The sequence below is a fragment of the Grampus griseus genome (genome assembly GCF_964374135.1).
Source record: "Grampus griseus genome assembly, chromosome: 1".
Lineage (NCBI taxonomy): Eukaryota > Metazoa > Chordata > Mammalia > Artiodactyla > Delphinidae > Grampus > Grampus griseus.
In genome coordinates, this window is record NC_139017.1 from 70,231,993 (window position 1) to 70,249,215 (window position 17,223).

Below are 17,223 nucleotides of genomic sequence, written 5' to 3' on the forward strand. Positions count from 1 at the left end.
GAGAACTAGGGCTGCAGCCCGCAGAGGTGTTCCCTAGAGATGTATTTCCCTGAGGGCCCACACCTCCCCTGACCCATGCTCCCTGCTGCCTGTGCCTATCTGCCTGCCTGCTGGGCATCTCTTTCCTTCCCATACGCTGTAGTGCAGTGTCAGAGCTGGTCCAGGGCAATAGCTTTCCAGTACTTCCCCCACCTCATCCATTATCCATAGTGCGTCCACTGTAATCTTTTGAAAAGAAATTGGATTTTGAAATTGATCTGTGTCATCTGTAGGAGTATGACCCACTGGCTCCCTGTAGGATTCAGGGCTCAGATGCTCCTCTGCCCATGTTTCTTACGTCATACACTTCGCACGGAATTGTTTGCTTGGAGCTCCTGAATGTGTTCTGCTATTATAAGCTTCTGAGCCTCTGGAAATGCTGTTTCCTCTACCATCAGCCATCCCAAGTCAAGAGTCCTTCACTTCCGGGCTTCCCTGGTGGCACAGTGGTTGAGAGTCCGCCTGCCGATGCAGGGGACAGGAGTTCGTGCCCCGGTCTCCCGGTCCGGGAAGATCCCACGTGCCGCGGAGCGGCTGGGCCCGTGAGCCATGGCCGCTGAGCCTGCGCGTCCGGAGCTTGTGCTCCTCAACGGGAGAGGCCACAGCAGTGAGAGGCCTGCGTACCGCAAAAAAAAAAAAAAAAAAAAATAGTCCTTCACTTCCTTGCTTATTCCTGTTCAAGGATTTCCCTCAGGTCATGGGTATGCGACCAGCACAGTAACACAGGATCCTGTGGTTGGTTATAGTTCTGATATTAATAAAGTTTGAACAAGGGTGTCTCAATCTCATGTGGCACAGGGCCCTGCAGGTGCTATAACTGTCCTGCCCTCAAGCATCATCCCCTTTAAGGAGCAGTCCGTAGCCACCCCACACTAAATAGCAATGCTGTTTATGGGTTTGTCTCCGCTGTAGCCTGGAACACCTTGAGGGCAGAGGTCATGTCTTGTTCTCCTTTGAATTCATGTACCAAGCAAAGCTCCTGGCACTGTTTGCTCACAGTTCAGGATTTCATTGAATGAATGAGTGAGCCGGTATCCTGAGTGTAGTCTTGCCCCTCTCACCCATCCCCCATGAGCTGCTGGGAGGAACTGATGTGTCAGCATCACTTAAAATCCCACATTACTCTCCCCTCAGCCCCATCCTGGAGTCTCAGATAAAGTTCAGTGCTCAGCATGACCCACAAAACCCTCTGGAGGGCTTCCCTGGTGGCGCAGTGGTTGGGAGTCCGCCTGCCGATGCAGGAGATGCGGGTTCGTGCCCCGGCCCGGGAAGATCCCACATGCCGCGGAGTGGCTGGGTCCGTGAGCCATGGCCGCTGAGCCTGCGCGTCCGGAGCCTGTGCTCCACAACGGGAGAGGCCACAACAGTGAGAGGCCCGCATACCGCAAAAAAAAAAAAAAAAAAAAAACCCTCTGGAAAGAGACTCTTCTCCCTCTGATCCTCCTCACCTGGCTCCTCCCTGCTGCAGTGGGATGATGGCAGCTCCCAGGGCTGGCGATTTGGCACAGTCATTTCTCAATTGTGGTGCCCCTCCTTCCTGGAATTCTGTGCCCATGCTGAATATCTAGTTAACTCCTATTCCTCCCTCAAGACTCAGTTTACGCATCACCTCCTCTGGGAGGCCCTCCCTGAAGACATGTGTACAAGGTGTAAACCTCTATTGCACTGCAGTCCCTCTGGCTGGCAGACTTTGGTATTTTCTCAGTCTTCCCCCCCGGGTGACCCCATCTTGCTCATCGCAGTACCCCTGGCACCAAGCAGGAGCTCAGGCCCTGGTTGAATGGATGAACCTGACATGCTCCACCCTCTTCAGCTTCTGAACCTGGATCCTTCAGAGCTCTTCACCTGCTCTCTCTCTATCTCCCCTTGGCAATGGGTATTTTAGGTTCTGTCTTGCCTTAACTTTCTTCATTCTCTCTGTGTGAGGGAAACAGATTCACAAGGACAGGTCATTGCTGACCCCCTGCCAGGCATCCTAGGGGCTGCCGTGGCTGTGCTGTTGATCCTTGGAGGAGGACTGTACCTTTGGAAGACACGTGGGAAGAAGAAGAAAATGGAGACTGGAAGAGGCAGGTTGCACTTCTCCCTCCTGCCCTGATACCTCCCCTCCCCCACTGGACCCTTGGCTCCTTTCCTTCTGCATGTTGCTGCTCAAGGAATCTCTCTGCAGAGGGAATGGTGGGTGTGGCCTTGGCCTTGGGGTTCATAACAGTGGGGGAGCGTAAGGGTTTTCAAGGCCCAGGTTCAAGCTCCACTCTGTGTATGACTCAGGTACAGAATTGCAGGAGGACCACAGGGACAATGATAGTGGCATCCAGTACGCAGAGCTGAGCCAGCAGGAGTCTCGAAAGGGCACACGCAAGGTGAGAGCTGGGAGCTGTGCCCAGTCTGGGCTCTCCTGGGTCCGTCCTCACCTGGGTCTGGGCCTGTCAACCCAGTCATCTGCCTTTCCTGGCCCCGCTGTCTCTTTAACTCTTTCCAGGTGGTCAGTGGTATTTACTGAGAAAATTTATAACTGGGGCCAGTGCAGTGCTGGGCGCTTTGGGGGAATTCACGTGCAACTCATGTCAGCAGCATTGGTTCCATGTGGGTCCCTCTGGGGCCTCTCTCAGCTGTTCTAGGAACTCTCTGTCTTGCATTCCTAGGGTATTGGTGAGCGACATTTAGAAGAAAAGGAGCCTGTTAATACTGTCTACAGTGAGGTCCATAAGTCAGAAAGTGAAGCCATGAAGATAATTTAATTGGAGGAGGTAGGAGAACTGGAACTCCTAGGGCACCTCCACTCGGAGCTTGATCCTTGCAGACACCTGCATCTCTCAGCCCTGGTCCAGCTCCAGCTGCCCTGGTCTGTGCTACTTCGACCCTCCTGCCCTCAACTCCCTGGGCATACATGGCCTTGTCGTATCCCCTGTCACCTCTCCAAGCTGCCTTCCCACTCAGGATTCTCACCCTGCAAGATGAGGGCTCTTTTTCCATCATTAACTCATATCCTGACCACTCGCCTCCTGAAGCTTCCCAAAGAGAACCTTCCTGCACATGATAATTCCCACAGCCTCTGCTGTGTGGCTGGTATATGTCTTTCTGAGAACACAGCCCAGGCATGGGGACTGCGTAGAAGATATTGACCACGCCGCAGAGGAAGGGGTTAGGACCTTGATGCTGGAAACTGAGTTGGGGGTCCGTGGAGGCAGCATGGGTAGGTGGGATCCCACAGAGGGCTGGCCTGAGGCTTCCTTTGCACCCTGTATAGGGCAAAAGGTTTGTGTCGAGCGGTGTGTTTGTGTGTGTGTCTGTGTGTATGTTGGGGGAGTATCCAGTGTATATTACACATTGGGCCACAGCCCTTTTCTCTGACCACTAGTACTAACCTCAGCTTCAGCTCGTAGACCTCAAATCCACCTCTTGCAGAGTGGGAAAAGGAATTTGTATTGTTTCTGGACCTTCTGAGACTTCTGTTTCTCAGAGAGGGACCCAAGTTGGGACTTGTGTTCTTAGGAAAGCAGCCTCAGCCCTTCCTTGTCTGGGGTAGGGGAACTTGGTCATTAGAATGGAAGTGCAGTGTGCCTCTCCCACCTCCCCTTGATGAGGCTGCTATGAGGGGTTAGGGGTGAGGCTTGTAGGAAGGTCTGAGCCAACCCTCTCCTGCCTCCTCTACTGACCCTCAGCACCCCACGGCCCCGCTGGCCTCAGATCCTAGGTCAGCCTCCTCTTTGCTCACTCACATCCCTCTGCCTGAAATGGCGGCTCCCTTTCCCTATCCCTTCCTCCCATCCCTGTGTGTTGGAATCCTACCATTCCAGCCCAAAACCCCCTTCCAAGTCACATGTTCTACATGTTCCCATAGGTTTGAAAATAGTCTCTTCTCCCACATCTGTCCTTTTCAGACAACTTGGACATAATCAAGGCCCCTGCCGTAGGTTTGCTTTGGGTTGGTCATGAGTCTTCCCTGCTAGCCTCACCTGGGGCTCCCTCAGGAGGGCGTTGGGGCTTTAGGGGGCCGGTGCCAAGGAGACAAGCACCTCTCTCTGTGAAGTGTCTGAGCTACCCTTACTCCCAACTCCCACAGAGAGTTGGGAGCAGACAAGACCCAGAGCACAGAGGCTGCTGAAGGTCTTTCTGGTAGTGACTCCACAAGGAAGCAAAGAGGACATGATGAACTCCAATGACACTGCCTGGTTTCCCCAACCCACATCCAGCTTCACGTTGCCTGAGGACCTAATGTAGCCTGCACTGTATTGTGGGAAGCTTCTCCTCTCTCTGGGGGTCCTCACCTCCTCAAAGCCTCCGCCTTCTGCCTTGAGTCCCAGCTCTTGAATCAGAAATGGACTCACTCTGATACTATGATCTGTGGTTCTTTGTCTGCTGGCCTAGATTCCTGGGTCTCTTGGTTCCCCTCCCAGCTCAGCAAGCTCAGCTGCTTCACTTCTGACCTCAGAAAGCCAAGTTCTGGGCTAAAGGACTGAACGTTATGCTAGGATCCCGCTAGATGGTGCATGAATAAGAGAGGAGCAGAGTTTCCATAATAAGGCTCTTTCTAACCTCTTTCTGTTCAGGCTGAACAGAAGGCTGAGAAGGAAAAAGATGACATCTCTCACTGGCATCCCAGGTGACCGGTCATGGCTGGGTATCAGTGCCCATCAGTCCAGAAGCACTGTAAGATGTGACCACCCATTGACCCCTCCCCCCCACCTAAAGCAGAAGAGGAAAAAAAATGAAAGAGGAAGGGAACTTGACTTTCCAAGTCTATCATGAACCAGATTTTGTCCCAGGCATTTTATAAAGATCATTTCTTCTTACTCTTATAAGAACTCTCTAGGGTAGGTATTACTTATCCCCATTTTGCAGGACAAGTAACCAATGTCCCAAAATAGTTGGTGGCAGAGCAAAGCCTTAAATCCAACACTGGACAATTCCAGCATTCATATCTTATCCTTTGCCACATGGTCACTGAAGACCTCGTAATCCTGGAGTATTCGGAGGAGAATATCCTCCATTTGTTCCTCTTCCAAGGATCCCGGTCTTCTGACTCAGGTGCCCCAACTTGGAATGAGTTCATCCTGATGATGGATGGAGCAGTTGGTGGTTGAAAGAGAAACTGTCCCTTAAGTGGACAGTGGGGTAGGAGATATGGGTGGGAGACATGGACTGAGAGACCCTGCCCTCTGGCTCAGATGAGACATTCAAAGCAGAGATGCTTTGGGGCTTCCCTGGTGGCACAGTGGTTGAGAGTCCACCTGCCGATGCAGGGGACACGGGTTCGTGCCCCGGTCCAGAAGGATCCCACATGCTGCAGAGCAACTGGGTCTGTGAGCCATGGCCACTGAGCCTGCACGTCCGGAAACTGTGCTCCGCAACGGAAGAGGCCACAACAGTGAGAGGCCAGCGTATTGCAAAAAAAAAAAAAAAAAAAGCAGAGATGCTTCTTCCTCTTGGGTCTTGTGGGAGTTACTTCCTCTCATTCAATGTGTATTGTGGATTTCAGCATCCCTATTCTCAAGCCAACTTCCTTTTCCATTGTTATTCATAACTTCATTCAACAATTATGTGAGGCAGATATCCTCAATGTACAAAGGGAAAATTAAAATCCAGAGATGTTAAGTACCCTACAGAAGTTCTCCCAAGTGTAAGTGATGTAGGCATATCAGGGGATAATAATTTCACACACTGTGATTCCTTTCTCTCTATCATCCCAGACATCCAACAAGTTACCGTCTTCCATTGGGTTATCCTTCATAAAGCTTCTTGTACTCCATTCTCCTCTTATTCTTTCATTCCCATCTTACACCTGCAGCTGCACCATTTTTACATTTCCACCAGCAATGTATGAGAATTTCTCCACATCATCTCCAACTCTTGTTATTTTTTGATTGTTGCCATCCTAGTGCTGGTGAAGTGGTATCTCATTGTGGTTATGAATTGCATGTCTCAAATGATTCATGATGAACATGTTTTCATGAGCATATTGACCATTTGTATACTTTATTTGAAGAAATTTCTTTCTCTCTTGAATTGTCTCTTGTCATCCATTGCCCCTACCTCTTTGTTGAGTCTGCTTTTGTCCAGTCACCAGGGAACTTCATGTTGTTAAATCCAGTGGTCAATTCTCAATCCTCATTTCCCATAACTTCTCAGCCACAGTGGACCTATATTTTCTGGAAACACTGTTTTCACTTTGCATTCATTATTCACATTATTTTCCTCCTACTGGGTGGTTGCTCCTTAATTTCCTTTATCAGTATCTTTCCGATATCTCCAACTTCTAAATTTTGGAATAACCCAGGGTTCATACCCAGACCACCCAGACCACATCTCTTCACTGTCTACACTCATTTCTTTTTGATGTTATGGCCATGCAGTAATCCCATGACTACATGACCTTATGTGGCAAAAGGGACTTAAAGATATGATCCCTCCCCTGGACTCCACATTGTAAATATCCAACTGTTTACTTGACATCTCCACTTGCGTGTATAACAAGCATCTCCATCTTGACATATCTAAATTCAAACTCCCCAAACATGCTTCCTATACAATTTCTGATCCCTCCAAATGTCACCTCAATCCTTCCATTTTTTCTGGCCACAAAACCTTGGTGTCATCCTTGACTTCATTATTTTTCTCACACCCCACCTTCTATCTCTCTTAGAAAATACTGATATCTTTTCATTCTATATATATTCAAATACTTATTTTCATATACCTATATGAAAAAATTATACTTATAATGAAATACTTCTCACCACCTCCCTAGTCCAATAGGGTCATCATTTCTCACCTGGATTACTGCAGTAGGCTCCGAGTCTCCTACTTTTGTCTTTAATCCTTTAATGTCTATTTTCATAATATCACCCAGATTTATCTTTTCAGAACCTAAGTTGCGTCACATTACTCGTTAGCTCAGAACTACCCCATGGGCCCACTTTATCTGGAAGGCCCTGTATCAGCTGACCTCATCTCCCATGCTCCCCTCCTTCCTAATCCCCTCTAGGACACTGGGCTCCCTGCCATTCCTTCAATACTACATGCATGCTCCTTCCTCAAGGCCTTTGCTCTCTAGAATTCTCTCCCTCTAGATATCCACATGTCTCGTCCCCTCACCTCCTTCAGGTCTCTGTACAGATGTTAACTCTTCAGTAAGACCCACCCTGACCTCCCTATATAAAACCGCAAACACTTCCTGGTGCTCTCCTCTCTCCTCCATGGTCTATTTTTCTCCATAGTACTTTCACAAGGCTGTGTGACAGGGTACATTTATTCTGGGCTGTAGTTTAAAGACAGGTGGGTATTGAGGCCTCAAAGTATAAACTGCAGTCCTATTATGCAAATACCATTATTATTCCCAGGAAACTGCAACACTGATAAATTAATGAACTTACTCAAGGTCACATAACTAATAGGTGGCAGAGCTGGAATTGAAATCTTGGAGTTGGATTCTAAAGTTCTTGACCACTGTATACCAATTAAATAAAGTATACTCTCTCCACATGAGGGAATACTATTTATGTAATAAGGAGAATAAGTTACAAATTACATCTTTATATATTTGAATGGAAAGTTGCCCATGAAATATTAAATGAGTTATGGAACATGCATAGTGTTATCCTATATTGTAAATATATATAAGTATGTTTATGTGGGCATAAAATAGTCTAAAAGCTAGTAGGTTAAGAAGTTAACAATGGTTATCTTCTGCGGTCTCTTTTTCTGTATCATCAGTTTCTTTATAACACTAATCAAAAAAATTACCTATTAAAAATTTTTAGCAGGACAGTGACATGATCAGAGCTGTGCTTCAGATAGATAAAGCCACATATACACCAACAGGAAGTTTATCATCTAAACAAGTTAACGTACTTATGCTTATTTTTCACTTTCTTTTGTATTGATTGATGCCTTCAGGATCTTTATTGAAATAACCCCAAATATGTGTAGATCTGTCTATATAGTACAGGCAAAGTGGTCTGATGGATCCAAATGGACACTCCCCGTGAATGGCTTACAATCTGGGCTGTTCATTAGATCAACTGGAGAGCTTTCAGCAACAGATACTTGGACTCTATCCTGAAACTGGGCACCATCTATATTTTTTAAAAACTCAGTAGATGATTCTGATTCATGATCAGGCTTGAGAACTGAAACCTTGGGCCGACATGAACTCTTCATAAAATCCAAATGGGAATGTACATGGCAAAGAAAGGCTGTGAGTTTGTCTTCCAAGATGTTTCTCAGTGTGTGCTAGTATGTTATGTAGTCCAGTAAATGTTGGCTGAGTGAAGGAATGAGTGAATGACAAAGCCCTACAGTTTGGCATTACAGTTGACTCTTGAACAACGTAGGGGGCTCCCACCCCCTGAGCAGTCAAAAATTCACATATAACTTTACAATCAGCCCCCTGTATTCATAGTTCCACCTCCACGGGTTCAAACATCCATGGATCATACAGTACTGTTGTACACGTCTGTTGAAGAAAATCAGCATATATGTGGACCTGCGCAGTTCAAACTCATCTGGTTCAAGGGTCAACTGTACTTTGATGTGTTCACCATGTGTTCAGAGTCTGACATGTAGATTCTTAGCCAAAACCCAAAATCTCCATTTCATCCATTGCCCTTTTGCCTTGGGGATGGAAAATCTTGATAATAAATGTTAAAAGACACTGGTAAACAAAACTAGAATGCTTATTTATTAATTTACAGTGAGAAGTATACTTGCTAACTGGGCTAGATATCCCTGTTAGCTTGACCAGGGCATCCTCTTCCCAAAGATAGGCCACATTGGAAGCTGAGTTACCACTGGACTACATGGGAAGCCCTGAGTCAGGGCAGGTAAGCAGATGCTGCCGGAATGGATCCCAGGGGCCTTCTCATCTGAGCTCTCCATCTCCGTGGTAGGACTTACCTGCCCAGGGCATGGGATTCTCCTGCCAGCCTGTTGGAGCACTTCATTTGCCTCTGTCACTCATCTCCCTTTACGCCCCATTTCTTATTAACCATCCTTCTGATTGACATTCTTTCTTTGGTCACGTGCATATGTGAGATTAAGACTTGCCTTGATCTCAACTGGAATTATTATATCTCTCCCGTGATCCAGATATATAGTGTTTTATTTAATCTCCAAAAGTAAAAAAAATCCCTCCAAAACATCTACCCTTATTTCTGTCATTTCCAAATTGTAGTAGAGGATGTGGAGGGTGAAGACACTCCCTCAATACACCACCTGCCACCAGGTGAGCCACCAAATAGCTTTTGCAAATAGACTAAAAGAGAAAAGCTATAAACTGGTTAATGGAATTCTGTGGCTCTCAGGGCTGGAAACATCACCTAATTTATCACTTACCCTTTCAGCAAGATCCTCTCATATTTAAAACAGCCAAACAACAATAATAACAAGAAAAACTCTTAAGAGAATATAGTGCATAATTAATGTCTATTCAATTTTAAATCTTTATTAAATGGACAATTTCTAGAAAAATATGATTTGATAAAATTGATCTACATGTGTGTATAAACTTTAAAAAATGAACATAGAAAATATTATAAAACTTACATAAGTGTTTTCTCCTTTGATGACATAAGAGGCAAAGCCTATTCACAAAGCCTAATGTGAATTCCTCACATCTTTAAAGAATAGATAATTTTTGTGCTAGCAAATTTTTTTTAACTTGGCAGAAGATAGAAAGCATTCATTTATGATTCAGAAAACTTGACAAAGCATGAAAAAGGAAATAAAGTCCCAACCTAGTTGTCCAGGCTGCTTGGACACTTGTAATTTCCCTTCTTCTGCTGGAGATTTTCCTTGGTGAGCTCCATTTCCAGCTTCCCAAGGAGGCTGAGGAACAGAAGAGCTTTTGCCAGTATCGTCCACAATAATGGAAATAAGACTAGAGTTGTAGTCTCTGTTGGGTCAGAAACAGAGCAGGGCGTGAGAAGCTTCGGGGTGATGGATCCTGGGCTGGCCATGCTCCCTGTGGTGTATCACCTCAACAGAAGGCACTCTACTCCAGCTGATGGTTCTGGAGAAACTGGGACTTTAGGGCTCAAAATAATCTGATTTTGCCAAGAAGTTTTCCTAGAATCTAAGAATGTCCATGTTGGAAGACAACTCACTAGGGAGTCTGACCCCATTCTGAGCTTTATAAGTACCCACCAAGTGATTTTACCTGTAGTTACACTCCACCAGTGACATGAGGTCACTGTGCCCCAAAGCATCTATTCCAGTTTTGGATGACTGACTATAGAAAACTCTCCTCTAATATCATGAGTCAAAACCTGCCTCTCCTTATTTGTTCATTACAAATATGATTCCTTGTCTACTCAATGGCCCTTCAAGTGGGATTTAGAGCAGAGCAGAGATAAACATCAGTGCCTGGTACAGCCGTCGTACCTCCTCCCATAATTTCCTGGGTCATATGCCAACCTTTATTATCTCTGATTCCCGTCTCATCTGGTACTGTCCCAAGGGCTGGGGAGGTTGGAATCATACTTCTTGACAATGATGAGCACCAACCTACCATGCCCCCAATCTCCTGGGAAATGAATGTCCGCAGAGGTGGGCACACTCACTTTGCCAGGCACGCTCTTAATCCCAAGAGAGTTCCCCAAGGTCTATAGGTGGTAGTTTTCTGGTCCACATGGTTGTTGACCACACAGGTGAGGCTGGAGTCAGTCTGGCTTAGGGGCAGGCTCAGAGCTTGGTCCCAGTGTTCCTCTGTTCCAGCTCCCTGGGGAGGCCCTTGTTTACCCAGGTCACCTTCAGGTCCTCTGTGGCCCTGCACTCCAGGGTGACATTGCACCATCCTGGTGTGATGGATACTTAGTTGGCCAGGATCTAGGAAAGGGGCACAGGCTCTGGGGCAGGAGGGAACAAAAGCTTATTATTGTATTTGTAGAGCATGTTACTTACCCACTATCATGTAGTTTCTGAGCAGTCAGCTGGGAAGGCAGGGCATTGCACAGCCAAAGAAACTGAGGCCTAGAGACATGAAATAGTTTGCAAAATTATATAATGAGAAAGTGATACTGAATCTCAGTTTTAGAGAAGGGAAGGAAGCCAGTCTATCAACTCTCTTCACTACCCGTACCCCCAACTGTCACCACACACGGCTGAAATCACACCTGCTTGCCCTCCACATGCATTACCAGAACCTTAACGATCTCCATAGCACAGAGGGTATAATGAAACTTCTTGGGCAAATACTTCCCATGGGTAGAATTTTTAAAGAAGGTTCTGAAAACTGGTTTGAGAATCTTAACCCTCTCTCACCCAAACTGAAGACATACAAAGTTTAGGATTTGGAGATAAGCAGAAAGAGATTTTATTTGGAGAGAGCTGTACGGCTTTGAGTCCCTTTCTAACCTGATGGGTGCCTACCTCTCACCTCAACATGGTGATAGGGGCTTCAGTGAGACGATTCTGAGAACTTGATGTGTGTCCTCTGCAGCTTGGGGATGCACTGGACAAGTGTCTGACTTATACCTGAGAAACTGAAGGGATAAAATGCTTCAGAAACAGCCTATAGTAGTAGGCTGCCAATAGGGAAGAAATTGCAAAGGCATTGATGAGTCAAATGAACATCTTTTTATCAACTAGAAGTAGGACCTTAAAAGAACTTTGACAAGAAGGGCATCTGGAGAGGCAACAGATTCCCAACAAAGAGAATCTTGGCTGGTCCATGTGGAAATGGACCAGCCAAAACCAGCAACCATAGAGAAAAATATAGGTGGTCATTCTGAGAGTGTCACCTGTGACAGGGTGGGTGAGATTCCCAGCATGGGAGAGGAGAGGTATCCAAGGAAACTATGAAAATGTCCCGTGAGAAAAAGAACCAGTAGCCTAAATGCTACCATACCCAGAGAACCCAAGTGCTAGATCTCCACAACAGGATGAGTCAAGGAAGGTCCTTCCTGTTGCCTCCACCTTCCATCTTCCCTACTGCTCCTCCTTCACTCCCTGTCCCTGTAGAGTGGGGAAGAGAGCTCAGTTTATTTTGCTGTTCTCTGTGATCCTTGTGGGCCTTTGCCAAGGAAATCTGCCCTGGTCTTTTGGTCTCACTCTCTACCTTCTGCTGCATCTGCTGCTGATGTGTCTGTTCCTGCTTGTCTTGGGCTAGTATGGGCGACACTGGTGACGTCCTTGGTCCCTGCCACGGCCTCCTCTGTAGTGAGGTCGCTGCACTCTGACCTTTCTTATTTCTGAACTCAGGCACCTTCTGGCCCATGGCCCCTCTCAGCACTTCATGTCCCCTATAGGAGCCCACGAGAACGTCTGAACCTCCCCAACATGGAACACAAGCTAAGGGGAACTTGTAGCACTTCTCCAGGCCCTTTAAAGCCCAAACACACAAACACACATGGCCCAGTTTACTAAACATGACTCCCTAGGAGGCGGTACTACCCTCCCAAAGAAGAAGGAAGTAGGACCGAAGCTGCTTCTGCTTTTGCATTCCGGCTCATCTTATCTGGAATTCCTATCACCTGGCTGGTTCCTCACCCCTGCCACATAGCCTCTTCTGTTGAGCCCCGAGGGAATGGCATGTCACATTCTGTTTAAGTTTTAATTACAGTCTCATCCTTTATGCATTTTGTTTTAAATAAATTTATTTATTTTATTTTTGGCTGCATTGGGTCTTCATTGCTGCATGCAGGCTATCTCTAGTTGCGGCGAGCAGGGGCTACTCTTCGTTGCGGTGCGTGGGCTTCTCATCACGGTGGCTTCTCTTGTCGTGGAGCACGGGCTCTAGGCATGCAGGCTTCAGCAGTTGTGGCTCGCGGGCTCAGTAGTTGTGGCTCGTGGGCTCTAGAGCACAGACTCAGGAGTTGTGGTGCACGGGCTTAGTTGCTCCATGGCATGTGGGATCTTCCCGGACCAGGGCTCAAACCTGTGTCCCCTGCATTGGCAGACGGATTCTTAACCACTGTACCACCAGGGAAGCCCCCTTTATGCATTTTTAATGATTACTTAATTTCAGAAAGATATATAAAACCGCCCTCATGTCCTACCTGGCATCTTTTTAGTTTGTGACTTGCCAAATGAACTCGCTTCTCTTAGTCTACAATCTTGGTTTGGGAGCACACAAATCTCTTTTGGTCTGTCAATAAAATATGGCTCTTGCCTATTTTGGAAGTCAAAAGATGAACACGGATTTGCACATTCTCAGCGGGGTTCTGGCCTCTGCCTTGAGCATGGCTGTCTCAGCCCCAAGTGTTGGAGGGTGTGGGAGCAATGATTACAGGAGTGGAAAAAATACTTTGGAATCCTCCAGAGGAGAAGTCACATGAACTGACTCAGGAGTTCCTCCTTACAGTCTAACCACACACAAAACTTGATTAAATGTAATTAAAATGTTTTAATTATGCCACTTAAGTTCAGAAACAAAAGGGAACTCAGTGTTGAAGAGCTGAGTGGAATTTGAAGTTCTGGTGTCCCAGTGGGTTATCAGAACCAGAAATATACCTTAGAGGCCAATGTTACACGTCTGTAAGTGGGGGTGAAGTGTAAGCGTGGCCCTGAGCTTGTAGGGATGCTGCAAAAAGATAAGAGGCTGGGTGAATTAGGGTAAGAAAATGTCTGTCTTCTGTCATGGGAAACCAGCATGGAGGTTGCAACCTGCCCTGTTCCATGCGAGGGATGTGAGAAATTGGAATCCAAGCCTTCATTGTGTGTGGGTGTGGATGTGAATTCTAACTACATGCTAGAAATCAGAGCCCAGAAGCTATCTTAAAAACAGGTGGCGCTTATAAAGACCCAAGCTGGGGCAAATACTAAACTGATTCATGGGGAGACTTCCACATCAGGGTACATGTGTGGACTAACTGCTCAAAAGGATTAAGGAAGGAATCAAGCCTATAATGCAAAAATAAACACTTTGAAGAAATAACAGACATAAGGGAGTGGGAAAAAGAAGAAATCTTGAGCAAATAAATAGGTAAAAGATATTTGTAAATCTAATGTCATTAAGAGATATTTAAAAAATAAAATTGGCAAGACTCACTGATGGGTTGGCTATGGACTTGAGGTAGAAAAAGATGTCAAGGATGATAGCATGGATGCATCATTGACTATAGGGTGGGAGACACTCAAGGAAGACCAGGCTTAGGTGCTCAACGTTGAACCTATTGAGCGTGAGATGACTTGAGATACACAAAGGGAACTGTCAGTACAGTTGGGTTTAAAAATTTAGAGCTGAAATGTCTCTAGACCTAAAGTTCAAAAGATTCTAGGGAACCATGCCCTAGGGAATCACATTCACATTGATGGGTAGAGACCCAATATGGAGCTGTGTCATCACGAGACTAAAATGCCCGAAAACTTTATGTAGAAAAAAAAGATAAAATGAAGTTCAGAGGAGGGAGAGGTCACTTCTGGCTGGTGCAATCAGGAAAGACTTCATGAGGGAGGTGTCTTGTGGACTGCTTCCTCAGGCTGAAGCATCCCAGTCCCTTCAGCTCCCCTCGATATGATCTGAAGGGGTCACCTTCAGGACCTACATCAGTGGGGTCAGCATAGTGCCCATTTGTACCTGAGCTATCCAAGTCAGCCTCCTTCCAAATTCAAGGCTCTTCCTTATGTCTGTTCTTGTCCACATCCCACAACTTCCTGCTGCTTGTCCAGTCCAGGAGACAGTTTTATCAGTACTTTCATCATGCTGCCAGGCAGAGCATGCCCTCAGTAAAAGCTGTACACCCTGACATGGGTCCATGGAGATAGACTGAGAAGAGATGGATGAGATTAGCTGAATGGGAATGGTCCCTCCAAACTAGTCATGACACAAATGGCTCAGCTGGTCCAAGGCCCCGGCGCTCACATATCAGTAACAGGAGGGCACAGAAGTCCACACTTACCCTCTCTGAGCTCCAGCTCCCTCCATTATGTATCCACGGGATCCTGAGTATATTAAGGTCACTACTGTCTCGAGGAAGAGGAATTAAAGCTAGCCTGTCCCAGTTGTATGTGTTGACTGAGGTGGGATGTTCTGTCTGCTGAGGGAATCTTTCTGGCGTGCAGAAGCCAGATTAGGTTACAAGTTCTGTTGCAGCCATGAGTGACTCTTGAGTCATGAGTAGCAGTTGCCCTTTCCAAGAGTCACACCCAGGAAGTGCCCTCTCTCCCACGTAAGTCTGGCCAGCGCCCTCCAAGTGAGAGCTCTTTCTGCCCTCACTGCTCCCCAGCCCTTGGCCCATGGCAGACGTGGGAGAGCAGTAGGCTTGAGGCAGAAGAGGTTCTGGCTGTGGTGGGCAGTGTTACAGCAACCCCACGGAGTCACGTGGGTTAGGAGTCTAGGTCTCTCTTCTAAGGACAAAGAGTAGGGAGGTGAAGCAGCAAAGGTGGTCTGAAGGTGCTCATGAATTTCTTGCAGTCTATGGTGGAAGGTAAGGGTGACAAGGCTATCCCTGAAGGCCAAGGCCTGGGCATGGCGGTGAAAGCTGAGGTCCCCGTGCAGCTGCTCCAGAGCCCTTCCCTACAGTGGGAAAAAGCCAAGTCCTTGGACACCCTCACTGGCAACTCCCTAAGAAGTCACTACTACAGCTATTACCAGAGCTCTGAGAAATCACTTTCTGGTCCACGCAGGGCCACTTCCCCAGGCGTGGCACAACCATGGAGGCTGAGCAGGACCCACTCGTGTGCCCACCACCATAGACCAAGACTTTGTCCCACCTCTCAGCAACTAACTTTTGCCTTTTATCAAGCAGGAGTAAAGTACCTTTCTGATTAGTCTTTCTAAGTCTTGAAGGACCCTGTTGATGCTGCATTTAGCTGCATTTACATGACTCAGGAAGGCTACATACATGAATTTTAGCTGAAGATTTTCTGTCAGAGCTCATACCAAGGAGCAGCCAGAGCTTCCTTTGGGCTAAGAAAGGGCAGGGGGTTTTAACCTTCCCTGTAATAGAGAGTCTGACTCCATTCTTGATGTTTGACTTGCCCCCTCCAACTTTACTAAGGTATAATTGATATTAAAAACTGTACATAATTAATAAATACAAATAGGTGAGTTTGAACATATGTACACACTTGTGTTACCTTCACCACAATCTAGGTAATGTTTATTACCAAACATCACCTCTAAAAGTTTTCTTGTGTCCTTTTAGTGTGTGTGTGTGTGTGTGTGTGTGTGTGTGTGTGTGTGTGTGTGTGTGCGTGTGTGTATGCAAGGTAAGAAAGATGAGATCTACCCTCTTAACAAATTTTCAGTACACAATACATTCTTGTTATCTATAAGCACTCTGTTCTACAGCAGGTCTCTGGAACATACTCATCTTGTGTAAGTCTAACTTTACACCCACTGAATAACAACTCCTCATGTTCTCCTACCCCCAACCCCTGATAACCAACATTCTATTGTCATCTTCTATACTTTGTGACTGTTTTAGGTACCTTATAAGTGAAATCATGCAGTGTTTGTCATTCTGTGACTGGCTTATTTCACTAAGTATAATGTCTTACACGTGCATCCATGTTATCACAAATAGTAGGATTTCATCCTTTTTTAAGGCTGAATAATATTCCAGTGAGTGTATGCATATACCACATTTCCTTTATCCATTTACCTGTTGATGGACTCTTGGGTTGTCTCCATATTTTGGTTATTGTGGAAAATGCTGCAATGAACACAGGAGTGCAGATATCTATTCAAGGTCCTGATACCGATGCTTTTGGATATATACCCAGAAGTGAGATTGCTAAATCATTTGACTCACTCATTCAGGACCTACAGATCCTCACAAAGGAGATCACAAAGAGGTGGACCATTGCCCCACACACATTACAAGACCCTTCCACTTTGGTTAAGTTTCTAAAAATTATTTGGGGAGTCAAGGGTAGCTCCATCCTTGGCACTATCAAGAAACAACTATTTACCCTTTCAGTACTCATAACATTAAAACAAGCCCAGAATCTTTTAGGCCTTTTGGGGTTCTAGAAGCGATGTATAATGTCTTTACACATTTTACTTAAGCCCATTTCTGCTGTTACTCACAAATCAGCCCACCTTGAATGTGGTCCCTTACAAGAAACTGCTCTAGAGTCTGTCCAAATTGCGATACAACAGGCAATCCTATTCGTGCCCCCAGACTCTCCTTCACTGTAGACACTTTAGCAAACTTCCCTAAGACCTCTAAGAGTCTCTGGACCTCCCATGCAGCCAAAAGTTGCCTACAAATTTCTGATGCAAATTATCCTCCACTG

At 46.2% G+C, this 17,223-nt stretch overlaps 1 protein-coding gene across 2 annotated transcripts in view; it reads left to right on the forward strand.

Annotated features, from left to right (window-relative positions):
- LOC309819396 (CD48 antigen-like) overlaps positions 1 to 17,223 on the forward strand; it is a 30,336-nt gene that overhangs the window by 8,258 nt on the left and 4,855 nt on the right. The window contains exons 5-7 of one of the 2 annotated variants that reach the window (XM_082649534.1): positions 1,974 to 2,108; positions 2,311 to 2,402; positions 2,685 to 2,789. In XM_082649534.1, the coding sequence (XP_082505660.1) occupies positions 1,974 to 2,108; positions 2,311 to 2,402; positions 2,685 to 2,780 (323 nt within the window). In that variant the 3' untranslated portion in view covers positions 2,781 to 2,789. Of the gene's footprint in view, positions 1 to 1,973; positions 2,109 to 2,310; positions 2,403 to 2,684; positions 8,695 to 17,223 lie in introns of those variants that run through there. The other variant, XM_082649533.1, reaches the window with a different exon arrangement.